The 14403-nt window shown below is 37.0% G+C and overlaps 1 protein-coding gene across 4 annotated transcripts in view; it reads left to right on the top strand.

The window, feature by feature from the left end:
- The window catches only part of lama2 (laminin, alpha 2), a 99230-nt gene that overhangs the window by 44256 nt on the left and 40571 nt on the right, over positions 1-14403 (top strand). For 2 of the 4 annotated variants that reach the window (XM_077709192.1, XM_077709182.1), the window contains 11 exons: positions 1151-1278; positions 2948-3034; positions 5619-5830; positions 8887-8993; positions 9841-10113; positions 10764-10944; positions 12448-12584; positions 13314-13445; positions 13559-13663; positions 13754-13897; positions 14172-14348. In XM_077709192.1, coding sequence (XP_077565318.1) covers positions 1151-1278; positions 2948-3034; positions 5619-5830; positions 8887-8993; positions 9841-10113; positions 10764-10944; positions 12448-12584; positions 13314-13445; positions 13559-13663; positions 13754-13897; positions 14172-14348 — 1683 coding nt within the window. The remainder of the gene's footprint in view (positions 1-1150; positions 1279-2947; positions 3035-5618; positions 5831-8886; positions 8994-9840; positions 10114-10763; positions 10945-12447; positions 12585-13313; positions 13446-13558; positions 13664-13753; positions 13898-14171; positions 14349-14403) is intronic. The other 2 variants (XM_077709208.1, XM_077709200.1) reach the window with 1 other exon arrangement.

The raw sequence follows: 14403 nt of genomic DNA, 5'->3' as shown, positions 1-14403 counted from the left end.
CTTATTTGTTCCCCCCACTGAAATTAATTACAGAGAAAAATGCATTGGCAAGTGAATATCAGTAGAAATGTTGTTTTTCAAGGCACAATGCCAAGGGAATAACTTAATTCAAGACCAATTAATTGAGAACATGCAATATACTTCACAGTACAGCACACCAGTCATCAGATAGTCTTGGAAAAAATTCATAAATGACCTCTTCTTAACATTTACAACTACTTTCAAGATGTCCCACAAGGAGAAACCAACACTGCCGATACCTTGTAAAGGCCAACCGGGGAATTGTAGTTTCAAACATGTCTATTTTCATATACTACACACCCATAACATGGTCTACATTAACTTCAGCTAGCACATACAGACTAAAAAAAATGCAAGTTGTAAACTTAGTTGTGAACAGGCGAGAACACATACTGTGGCAGATTGGTGGGTGGTTTCTTTTTGACTCGTTCAAAAATACACCTCGTACATGCTGCGAGACAGCTTGACAGTTAATCACTTAAAAACATACACACACATGCGTTAGTCTTTTACATATTCATCCACAATGATTGGCAGACCGATTGATGCCCAAAACAGAGTGTCTGAATATTCTTGTGGCTCTGCAGGTGAACACAACATGTGCTTGTGTCAGCAGTGAAGATACGTATATTAGATTTTAAAGAAGAACTATATTGCAATGGTGACATAAAAACTGCAGTGACTTTCAAAAAATAGCTGTTGTTTATTTTGGTATTATCCTACAGAAAAATAATATTGGAGTTACAATCAATTACAAGTTACAAGTACTTTTTTCCTTCTATTGACTGCTATAGTAGTCGAAATTTAAGCATTTTACTCGGGAAGGATGATAGAAAAGACTCTTTATACATATATTAAAGACATATATTTCTAAAAAAAAAAATCCCTTTACTAATCAAAAGAATAAAGAGCCCCATTTTGCATGTGTGCGAATCTCATTACTCAGGTCTTACTCCTTAGAAGTGGCACCTGTTAAGCTGAATTAATAATGGCGTTTAAATATAAAGTGCTTTTTTTTTTTGCTGGATATGAAATTCCGGGACAAAACCTTTAAAAATAGAGGTCTGAAATGTACAACATTGCTTTGGTTGGAAATACTAATCTGTCTTAATGTGTATGTTTACTTCAGGACTGCTCCCACCAGACCACAGGCCCCCATTGTGATATGTGCCAACCTGGCTTCTACGGTGACGCCACCCTCGGGTCACCAACAGATTGCCAGCCTTGTGCCTGCCCTCTCAATATGCCTAGTAACAAGTAAGTTATCAAGACATGTGGGCTAATTCTAAACATTGTCTTCAAAAGACACAATCTATTCCTGCTGACCTTTTGGTCCCGTGGCACTCAATTCCGTCTTTGACCTCTCCATCCTCATCTTCACTCCCATTGCTTTGTCTTTTTTAAAAGGCATCACAGAAAGAATTTCTAGTGATAGAGCTCAAATATCACCAGAGCAGTTGGTGTAAATGCCAGCGACATTGGGGGAAATCATTTTAAAATCCACCCAAAATCTGAAACAGCTGGCGCCATGAGCTGCTGAGAGAAGATGGTCTTTTGGCGTGCTGCTTTTAGTCTGTCATTTGATAATCACAGGTGTCTTGCTGAATTATTCCTATTTACTCATTCTTTAGTCTATTCCACCTAACTATTTGCTAAAATACCTTTCCCAAAAAACATTTTTTTAGAATCCTGTTTGCTTTAGATATCAAATTTGGTTGCCTTTAATAAACATATTTATTTGACCATAACGTTATTATGCTGCCGGAATAAGGTGGTCAAGACTCACATTGTGCATCAAACCCTTTAAATAAAACAAATAAAACTAGTAATGAAGAAATTAAAACACAAATGACAATGTTTTTTTTTTTAAAAATGAGAGTGCTAAGACACAAATGCACACCCTCACAGAAATGTACACACTTGGTGCACAAAGACAACAGCTGAGAATTTGCATGATGCAGTAGTAAGGAATCTTGTCCAGACTGCTTCTCCCAAGCTAAAGACAAGACCACCCCCTCTTTCCCCCCTGCAGTAATAATAGCATGGTGGTGCCAGGCCTATGCCCCCTTAAAAATAGCCCTCGATTTCTATGCTTTATGTCCACTAAAACCTACCTCACAGTCTAGACTGACTGATCTGTTGTGTGCTCACATAAAAGGTCTCATTCTTTTGTTTAAAAAATGCCTAATCAGTGTGATTTTTATTTATTTATTTTGCATCATTTGGAAAAAAATATTACAATTTAATATCGTAATATCACAAGGCTCCTAATCAAAAAAGTGCAATGTTCTGCCTTGAGAATTTTATTATTCAGTATAATATTTTATTGACCTTTAACGACTTCTAAAATAGTGAATTACCTACAAAACAACTTGCGTGCATTTTTCCAAGACTAAAACCACAATAAAACCACTAAATTTATACTTAACTCATCCATAAAACAAATGTCTACCCCAAACCTTTGAAAGAAAAGATTGGTCAAAACTTTTGACGAGTGGTGTTTCTTCAGTTTTATTTTTATTTATTTATATCTGTTGCATACGTGAGGTAGCTCAGCTCAAACAGTCAGCTAATGAGCCTGTCTGTGCTCGGAACCTGATCCAGCAGAACTATCTATAGTTTATAGAAGTGGGAGGGTGACACTTGCTCTCACTCCATCCCCCCACTCTTCATTTAGGGTACATTTTGAGCAGAGGACCATTATTTGTTAAAGTGTGTGTGTGTGTATATGAGAACGTAAATGTGGGTTAAGAAGCGTGTGTAGTTTTGGGAGCACCTGGAGACAAACAATGGCCTTAACACATTTCTGTTCTCTCTTCCTCATTGCCATCCTTGCTGCCCCTCTCTCTGCTGTGGGACAACGTCATGATTTCTCCATTCAACAACTTAAAAAACTAAAACTTCATCGTCCTGGCAATCACAACAGTTTCAGCCCAACCTGCCAACTCAGTGAGAAAGGAGAACTTTTGTGTGACAAGTGTCAGACGGGTTACAACGGACCAAGATGTGACAGGTAACACACAAACTTTTGTATTTATCTTTTTATTATTAATTTATTGCAGTGTTTCTAATAGTTTGGTTTGCTTATCTAGCTGCATGAGTTCACATTTTAGATCCATAAAAATGAATAGTGACAGGATTATATTTACTTAAGAAGCTATGGATTTTTTTCCCATTTTTTTTACATGCCGTGTTAGAGTAGTCATCAGATTATTTTCTCCATTCTTTGCTATAGCTGACAATTTTACACAAAAATACTAATACAGACTAATATTAAATGTGCACTGGACAAGCAAGCCACTTATTCTTGTTTTTTCTATCTTAAAAGTTACATAATACATTGTAAATTACTTTATACAGCTTTAATATTGCATCCTATAACCTAAACGTCGACCTAATCTTGTGGTCTGTGAATGTTTATGCATAGAATATGGGATCATTATAAGTCATGTTTAAGGTTTTTCCTCACATTTTTTGCCTTTAATTAATTGCTATCCATCAATGACAAAAATCATTACTTATCCTATTAAAGCCTTCTGTCACTCTTGTTAAGATGCTCCCCCTTTCAAGCTAACTTTCTCCTTACTGGACAGCTTTTCTAAGCCTTCCCGACAGTACTTTGTCAGCTTTATTGTCTAAACCTCTATTTGCAAGACAACCTGAAACAAAGTGAATATTCTGGCAACAGAAGTGAATCGTTTTTCAATGTGTATTAATATTACAACCTAGTGTGATTAGTTTCCATTCTCATGGTAGTTGAATTCTAGGACACGTATGTCTTTAGCCCATATATAAGGTGTCAGACATTCTGAATCATGAACTTTTAGTTCTATTAAAAGTCTTCCTCAATGTGGATGCTTGTCTGCAGGCTATGATGTGGCTCAATGACACATGGCGGGTAAATATAGATGAACCCACCCCCTTTGGCATGATGGATTATATTTTCCAAGGGGCAAAATACTTAAAGTTGAAATAAAAAGAAGGATATAGAATTCTTTAAATCTATAATGAAGCTGCCCGATGGTCTAGAAGTTTACTTGGCTGACTTTGGTGCGTGTAGGTGTGGGTTTGATTCCTACTTATGGCAGTTTGATTGTGAGTGCATATGGTCGTCTTTGTGTGCCTGACGGCTAACTGGCAACCAGTCACTTATGAGGATGTGTGGTATGGAAGATGAATGAATGAATACATGTTTTGCTCAGTCTAGGAAATGGAAGTTAAAAATGTTTTATATTTCTAAATTCCTTTAGAAGCTACATTCCATAAGGATTTCAATTAGAGTCCACAGGACAGTTTTTATTTTACTTCAGGACTTTGCGGCCATTCTAGCATATCACCTCTTGTAGAAGGTCAGGTCAGGTATTTTCAAACTGAATACTAAACTGGAGTGAATCAAAGTTTTTCACATGGGGCATGTCACACAAAATAGAGAATGTCACCAAGGTGGACCTTCTTTGAAAGCCTGAATACATTCATTGATGATTTATTTCCCCAGACATTCAACACAATTGCTGCTGAAGAATAAGATACAAAATTAATATTCATGTCTTATAAGAAATGAAATAGTTTTTTTTTTTTTTTTTGCAACGTGTCTGAATTTTCTTTAAAAGCTTCATAATTCCTTAGACGATTTTCTCCATTAGTAAGCCAGCACAAACCTGAGTTTTTACAACCGACTGCAAATAGACTTGATTTGACGGAAGCACGATCCAATTTTGAATCATTTCTAACTCTACCAAAGCCCCAATCTTGAAAATACAGACCAGCATGCTTTAATTGACTATAAAACTATTAAACTTAGTCCTTTGAAGCATACACCCTAATCCAAACTACACTTTACCTAACCTCTTGCTTTTGTTCCCTATGTGACAAAAAAAAATCACCACAATTACAATACATGGTAGTCATTAGCTAAAACTTTATCCAATAAACATCTTATTTTAGGAAAGTAACAAACTACATCATTTGATATCATATATTCAACCCATTTGAGATGTATTTGTTATTTTTTATTTCAAACATATTTCATTGTATGAACTGGGGTGAACACACACACACACACACTCACACACACACAAACACACAAACACACACACACACACACATGTACTCACACACACACATCTAAAACCTAATAAACCAGCTCTATAGAGTACCATAGAGGGTCAGTGGTAATAATAGCTGGATGCTCTTGACTCTTTCCCACTCTTTGTCCTCTTCCTCTCCCTCCTCTCTCAACTCAATTCTCTCTCAAAACTGAAGACCTTTCTCATTCCCCTTGTCCTCCACTCATTTTCCCCCTTCTATCACTCACCCATGCTTTCTTATTCCATCTCAATGTTTTCCTGCAGAACTGCCAGTTTATGCTATTGGAGTTGTTTTAATTATGAACCAGATGAAATGATGTCAAAATTGAAATGAATGGAATAGTCTGACAATCGACACTTGTCACACTTGCCTGTCCTTGAATCACTCAAGAAGGCAAACAGACCCTGCAAAACTCTTGTTTCATAATCAAAAGATTGATGTTGGTTACTGAGTTTTTTTCAATTTACAACTTTAGAACTGAGTTTTATTTCGTTTATGCTCCCTGGTAGGTGTTCCAATGGGTATTACGGAGAACCCACTCTCCCAGGAGGATCTTGCCAGCCTTGTGATTGCCACGGTAACCTGGACCTGTCTAGACCAAACAGCTGTGATCCAATCACGGGCCAGTGTCTGCTCTGTCGACATGGTTACAGTGGCGTGGCATGCGACAGCTGTGATGACGGATTCTTTGGAGAGGCCGTCACTGCCAAGAATTGCCAACGTAAGTTTTAAAAAGATACTATCTTTCTAAATAGGATTGCTTTTACATGATTTCCTTCATTCCACAAGTAATAGCTATGGAAAATTAGTCAAAAAGGGCTAGAAAAATATAGCAAAAAAGGTGCATTTATTTTAAATTTGTATGGTTTGGGGAACTTAGTTTACATAGATTGACTTGAGATGAAAAACCAAAAATATATTATGCGAACATTTTCATGCAGGTTTGAAATAATATCAACTAATATAGTGGGAAACTCAACGGAAGCCTTTTTATTAAGAGACACTTTGACAAGCATTCTAAATTTTAACTTGCAGTGATTTGCAGGTACAAATTGGACTAAATTTTACTGCACTAGTAACATCCAAGTCCTTTGTTCATGTTAAAAAAATGCAAGGAAGTAAGGAAAGATACCCAGAAAGAGTGTTCATACTTCAATGTATGATTGTATCCCATTTTAATATGGATATTTATATGAATTTTTTGTTTAGTCTTTATTTAGTCTCTAGTATTTTGTTTAGTCAATAAAAAAAAACACTTTCCTTTTTTATGGGTAATTTTGAAGATAAATACGGTCCAATGTCAATACAAGCAATTGCTTTAAGTGGTCACCCAGCATGTGAGCAATTGTTTCTAAATGTTGAAAAATAATTGTTCAAAAAACCTAAGACATATATTTATAAACACTGTTTTTCAAATTGTACTCTAGGGGCAAATAATGGCATTTAACATAAGTAAACCCTTCACAATTTCATTTTATAAGAGATTATTTTTTCAACCAATATTTATTGTTACAGCCGTTATTGATTATCACCTGGTAACTACCCTGCCAACATCCTATCATATATTATGGCAGTATTTTGGGACATAAATGATACAAAAAAATGTAATTCTCAGCTGCTAATTGTATTCTAGAGGAAAAACTGACTTTTAATAGCTTCTGCATGTCAGCAGGGGTGTTATAACGGCATGTAATATTTCCTCTTTGGAAAAAGTCAATTGTTGGAAACTGTTGTCTTTAATCATACCGTGGAAATAGTCAGTACACCATCTGGATTTTTTGGCTGCTTATACGCGTTGTTGCGTTCTGAGGCCGACTTTTGCCAAACAGCTGTAGAGGTGTGATGTCAAAGTGGCAGCCAGCTGTGGTGATGAGTGAGTACACAAACTCTACCTGAGTAAAAAGGAGATGCACATCTGCAGATGTTGCTTGTCTGTTGAAAATATAGACCCGTGTTGTTGTTGTTGCCTTGGGTAGATGGGGAAAAGAAAGACGGACCACAAAGTGCGATGGACAGCTTGGCCAATCAGCAAACAGATCAAACACAAAGGCGCCTAGACGGGGTGACTTCGACTGTTAATGTCTGTTTGATAGTTCATTGTTCTGTAGCTGTTTTCCCTCCAGCTAGTTAAATGGTTATTGATTAATTGGCCTGATCTATGGCACTGCTTCACTGCTGATTGGCTGTTCATGTCTGGGAGATGGAGGGTTGTTATTGATCTTGTGCAAATGACAAAAGACCAGTAGGAATTATTAAAAGACAATAACTCTCTTTCTAGCGCTCTGGCTCTCCTTATCGCTCCAAGTCATAATGAATTGTATTGAGTGGTGCCACAGAGTTTGGGTGAAGTCCATTTGTGGTGTGTTAGAATTTAAAAATGACCAGTTTTGGTTTCTTTTGAGGTCAGATTTCTGATCTAAGTCAACATATATCCGGTAAACATTTAAAAAAACTGAGTTCATGGTTAAATGATGGCTCATTTTATGATATTTTGTGTAGTTTTTGTTTTAATGCAATCATGATTTTAGCTTGAATTAGTCTGCAAACCGGTTGCTTTATCGAAACTTGAGTAATATAACTAGATTACTCAGAGAGAACATTAAATCAAATATTTTGTTGTCTAAAATTAGTTCAATTATGGTATTAAATGATTGATTGATTAAAAACACATAGGAATTGTTTCCATACTATGTAAACAGTGTTATCTGCACAATCAAAGGACAGTGTGGCCCAAAAAATTAAGAAAACAATCCAAAGCCCACATTTTAGACCCCAACAAGCCTCACATTGTGGCGGCTGACAGAATGGAGTCCAGATGGTCCCCCCAAAGGGTGAAACAGAGGGGCGAGAGACTGGGTGAGGAACAGTGTGTGAAACAGTATTGGTATGAGCATACACACTTGTATTCCTTAACATACCCCATTCATTTGCATATTTGAATGTGTAGGTGTGTACGTACTGGATACGTACGTGCTAGTCTGCCTCATTGCATTAATTTGTCTAGCCCTAACGGCGTGTTCCAACCCGTGTGTTGATATGTCTTTCTCTCTGTGTGTGGACATCTGCTGTTGCCTTTTTTTCTCACTTTCTCAACCCACACTCAGGTCTGTCCTTTCGTCTGCTCTGCGTCTACCAGGAGATGAGCGTGTGTAGCAATATGAGGCAGGAAAGTCTTTAGATGGACTGTTTCTTTATTTTTTTAAGCATACCGATGTGTATATGTGTGTATAAACCTATGACAACCCTGTTTGCCAGATGGAAGTTGTGATGTTCATTTTTTTCTTTTTATTGCACTTGTAAGAAGTTGATTGGTGCGTGGGTTTTTGAAGTGTGTTTCCTTATTACAACTTCAGCACAGTAATGTGTAAATACAGTTAAGGAGTAGATTGACACCCATTATAGTGTATGCAGCAGCATTGAGTTATAGACCTTGACATAGTTTTGAATTAAGTTATCTTCACAATGGTTGTGGAGGGTGCTGGAGTCTATCGCACTCAACAATGGGCTCAAATTGAGGGACACACTGAATTGGTGGCCAGTCAATTGCAAGGTACAAGGAGACGGACAACTATTCACGCTTGATTTTTCAATTTAGAAACAAAATGACTTTGCCTAAAGACTGAATTTGTTAAGAGTGGAGCTGTGTGTAGCTGAATAATAAATGGGATGTCAACAGCTAATCCTGAATGCAACCCTAAGCACTTTAAAGTAGCATGAGGTGAACTCTTGAAATCCAAATAATTGATGCAAAATATGCCTCTTATCCTTCTATTGCAGCTTGTCGGTGCCATGTTAATGGCTCCGTTTCGGAAATCTGCAATAAGGAAAGCGGGCGGTGCCAGTGCAAGGAAAATGTGGTGGGACGACAGTGTGATGATTGCATGGTAAGTGGTTTGGCACATTAATGAACCGTGGGGTCCGATTTTGTGTGTAATCAGAATGATGATTTCTCACTCTTGTATTTTTTTTATATTTTGCAACTACCGTAGAACACTGACTTACAACAAAATCCGTTTTCAAGTTCAAGTTTGTGTTATAAAACCCAAATGAAATATTAAGAGTCAAATCTTATCACAAGATGCTTACACAGAGATTAACGGGGTGTGTAACTGGTTTAGGCCACTAAGGCACGCCCCCTCGAAGGCGCACATGCTTTTACATTGATGTATAATGCTCTCCAATTGTTTATTTAGTTTCCATTTGTTTTAATAATTCAAAATATTAAGCAAAATAATGATAAAAGTGAACTACAATAGATATTTTTTTATGTTAACCCTGTTTAGTTTTTGTTGCTGAAGTTTAGCAGGTATGTTATCTTTAATAAAGTGCCTGTAACTTAAGAAATACTATCTATCTAAGATCTAGTATTTTGATTAGGAATGCACCAAAATGAATTTTTTTGGCTGAAAATGAAAACTAAATATGAAAAAAAATGAGGCCCATACAAGAGATTGATGGCAATTTTCTACTTAATTAAATTGCCAAACATATTTGATATTACGACATTGATATTCATCACTGAACTTCTCAGAATTCAGAAATGTAATTAATTTTAACATGATTCATTTTATACCATTGGCAGCCAACCGATTCAGGGTTGGAACAGAAAATGATTGAATGTTTATAACAAATAAGGTGTTGTTTATTTTTTGGTTTGCTTTTGTGACTTTCTTTTGGTGTCATATGTGTCTCGCCCATATACCCATGTGATCTATGTTTTGATTGGTCCAGCCCAATTACTGGTGGGATGCCGATCGCCACGAGTGCGTGGCCTGTCGCTGCACTCACCTCGGCTCCGTCTCTCAACGCTGCGACGTTGAGGGCCGCTGTATCTGCCGACCGGGATTCGCTGGCACACGCTGTGATCAGCGCCGCCAAGGTTACGAGAGACGGGAGACACGGCGCCCAGTAGAGCGTGTCCCCGTAGAGGCCGTACAACAGAGATTGGGCGTGCCATCTCGCTCGGGTGGTTGTCCTAGGGGGGCATACTGGCCCAGTGCTGGGGTAACATGGCACGGAAATGACAGTGTGGTGAAGCATGGTTGCCTTTCTATGTGAATATTAGACATGAATAATACAGTATGCCCAGTTGTGATTAATAATATTTTTACAGTTTTTTTGACAGCATGTGCATGTTTTTTTTTTGTGTGGAGAAGTGCTTCCTTTAGACTGGCAGCGTAGGGAACTTTAACCAGAACACACATTAGTCAGATGGATTGCATCTGTGTTGTTGTGTTACCACCGTTTTATTTATGATGAAAAAAAAACCTCTAAAAGGTTTATAGAGAAAACCTAATGTAATCATTTTGGGTCAATTAGTTACCTGGTAACTCTCAATTTTTATAAGACTGTTACTTGTATCACAACAGGATGTTTGGATGCTGAAAACGATTGACAAATTGATTGGTTTATTGAGCATGTTGCAGAGGGTAAAGCCCTTTTGTGTGCTTTTGGAATGCAGTCATTTGTTGGTGTGACTACCATAATTTTAGGTAATATCTTCAGAGACAATGGATTTCAATTGATCATGATAGAGATAGAGAACCGACATTTTCTGAAAACAAGATATGGCGTGCAGTGGACTTTACTACTTTATAAATTGTCAGGCAATCTTGCCCTCCCGTCTCACCTTGTCTGATCGTGTTTGTGTCCAGGCTCAGACATACGGCCTCGTCGCAGGTGGACAGTGTGTGCCCTGTCACTGTAACTCTTTTGGTTCCAAGTCGTTTGACTGCGATGAAAACGGTCAGTGTCGCTGCCAGCCAGGTGTCACTGGCCCCAAGTGTGACCGCTGCTCACGAGGATTCTTTAACTTCCAAGAAGGAGGCTGCACACGTAAGTAAACCTTGATTAATTGGGGGAAAATATATCTTTAAATTGACTTTTACTGGGGGTGCTATAGGCCTTCAATATTACAAAATTCTTACATTGTGGATTATATTATGGTATAGTAATTGAGATTCTGCAATGGACGTATTTTTTAACATTGCTAACACAATGTAAACAACAGATGTTTATGGTGGAGGAGGTTGCTCTTATTTATTAATCATTTCTAGCACTAGCAAACACATTAAAAAATCAACTATATTGTTTTTTTTTCCAGTTCATTGACACTGGTCCTGAATAATTTATCTTCAGCTCTAAATATTGTTTTTAAATATTCAAAGATGTCCTCAGCACACCTTGTTTTCTAAAGGAAAATAATTAAGGTTGATTCCTACCATAACTCTGCAGTGCCAAAAAGAAATTAACGGATCAGTGAGCAGAATTCTTACGAAAAAGACAATATAAAAGTTTTTCAATTCGATATTTTAGTCATGTATATATTCTGACCTCTCCGTTAATAGTAGCCAATTATTCCTTTGGTGTGCTTTCCTATTTGAATAGGTCCCTTTTCTTTTACCACTCATAAAACAGCAGGTTCTTGCCAATAATGCATGTACTTTTATTCTTTTAACAAAAATATGCTTAACTGCCATTATTACTGTGATATAATGTGGGTTCCTGTACTTGGATGCCTATATGCAATGCATACTATAATAATGGCTGCAAGAGATAATAACATGATACATTGTGTTATCAAGATCTTGCCCTAATTATTCTTCGAAGTTTAAATATAAAACATATCTATGACTCATGCTGTATGTAATAGCTAATTGTACAAATACGTATGAGCTTATTAGAATTCTGTTGGCAGTGTCCATGGTGATGTGCGTACCACCTTAAAGCTTTCCAATGTCTATTTAAAAGCCTCAGGCTTTCATGATTGGTAATGTTTACATTTGCTTGAATCATCCATTCCAAATGTTTTTGCACCGCAGGCAGCAGGTGTCGCAAACTTTATTTGAGCTGCCTAAAATGAGGATTAAGAGTGGCGACTATGAATAGCGTTCCCCCCCTTCAGATCTCTCTATGCAATATGTCAAGGATGCCAAACAAAATTGACAGCCAAGAACATACAAAGCAAGCCCTGTCATAATCATGACAGAATTATAAGATTATGATTTTTTTTTGGTATGGCTCATATTTAAGTTTTGGTGACTAATATGTGATGTTAGTCTTTATTTATTGCCGTAGCCAATTCGATCTGATGAATCAGAATACCAGAATATAGTAGTTAGTATTTATAACAAAATAGGTCAGCCAAATTTGCTCTAAGTATTAGCTTATAGGTTTTTTTTCAGTTTAAAAGTTCTCAAATGAGTAGCCAAAACTACAAGTCAGTTAAAAAAATGCATGGATTTTGAAAGATGCACATTATCCTAAAACAATCAAGAAAAGTAAATGATGCATTGTGTCTTTTTACGGCAATAATATGCCTTCTATTGTATGTCACAGCATGTCTCTGCGACCATGTGGGCAACAATTGTGACGCCAACACAGGACAGTGTATCTGTCCTCCAAACACAATTGGAGAGAGGTGTGACCGCTGCGCCCCCAATCACTGGGGCCATGATATCATGACTGGATGCAAGGTACCATGACCATAACAAACAATGCATATATTTGATTTTCCACAATTCAGTCACACAGGGGCTAGTAATATTCTTGGAATTCAGGACAGAACATTCCCAATTTATATTGTGTGAAGGACTATGAAGACATATATTTATTTTCTGTATATATTTTTTTACATCCAGCATTACCCTCAAAAGTTAAAATGACAACCTCAAACATTTAAACAAAGCAGTTTAACAAAGGGATGTGCCCATGCTAACTTTTTGACTTCCGATTTGATCAGAATTTTTCAAGATATGTTTCATTCCAAAAACTAAATTAAGGTAACTATTAAATGACAATTATTATTTTTTGTATTAAAGTGAGACCAGGTGGTACCTCTACAAGAAATGCTCTGTTTACATGATATTCTGTTACCATCATTATTTTTTTTAAAGAGAAATTGTCCAAACATGTTTGTTTAGTGGTTGAATTTGGTGAATTTGAAAACATGGTATATATAAAAAAACACACTATTACTGGATTGGATCATTCTTGTGACTAAATCCGATACTATAAAAAATGGTTTGCCAATACCAATACGTACAGGCAAGTCAAAGAGGTGAGCTATAATGTAGTTCTCTTGTGTTTCTTATTTAAAGCCGTGACAGCAATTAAGAAAGAGACAAGCATCTTTCCAGCATGTAGTTAAGATTAGTTTTTGTCCGTTACAGTTGATAAAAGATGTGATTACTATGTTTGTGCAGGAGTGTGGCTGTAGTGTGGTGGGCTCTGTGAACCAGCAGTGCAATGTCAACACAGGATGTTGTCTTTGTCATGACTCCTTCCGTGGAGAGAAATGTAATGAATGTCAATTGGGCTTCAGAGACTTTCCTCAGGTAAATTATGTCATGTGAACTATTTACATGGCCTTTTTACTGCAAAAATAACAGTTTTTTTTAATGAGTGGAAAGCAATTGTAATGGAAATAAATGTATTACGTTCTTGGCAGTGCACCCGTTGTCAATGTAACCTTTTGGGATCGGACAGCGAGACTTGTGACCTGGAACGTGGCGTTTGTGCATGTGCAGATCGAACTGGCAAGTGCAGCTGCAAGGTACAAATATTTTTTAAAATTGTTTGGTTTTAGGAAATGATACATGGAAAACAAAACAATGAATCTATACTTCTTTATCTTTACTTTTAGGAAAATGTGATGGGTGACCACTGTGATTATTGTAAGCCTAACTCATTTAGCTTATCCTTACAAAATCCACTGGGCTGCAGCAAATGCTATTGTTATGGCCTGACAAATTCCTGCACCGAGTCACAGGGACTCATTAGGATGTGGGTGAGTACACATTGTGTATTAACATACAAGTTACTATAAACGGGTGTATTACATGGACACACTTCACTTGAGCAAACTACATGATGAGTTAATAATTGAACTCCATTGTGCCTTTAAATGTTGTTTTACTACAATTTCTAATATGTTTGCTGGGGTCTTCATACAGTTTTGATACAGTTACTTTTACATGCATTTTCTGATGTAATGATGATATTTGCTGTATTTTGCCATAATATTGCTGTTACATTTTTACACTTTGCTTTGCATTCTATAGTTAACCCTGAAGCCAGAACAGACAGTGCTTCCCCTTGTAGATAAAAGTAGCATTATTGAGACTACAACAGGAGTAACTTTCCAACATCCAGAAATCCTCGCACACTCTGAGTTGGTCACTCAAGTTCTTTCCGAGCCTTATTATTGGAAACTACCACAGCAGTTCCGAGGCTCCATGGTACGAATTTTGCCTGTCATGTTTTTCCTCATCAATTTCTAGTTATATGTTGATA

This window comes from Stigmatopora nigra, chromosome 2, assembly GCF_051989575.1.
Source record: "Stigmatopora nigra isolate UIUO_SnigA chromosome 2, RoL_Snig_1.1, whole genome shotgun sequence".
NCBI lineage: Eukaryota > Metazoa > Chordata > Actinopteri > Syngnathiformes > Syngnathidae > Stigmatopora > Stigmatopora nigra.
This window is presented reverse-complemented; position numbering and strand designations above follow the sequence as displayed.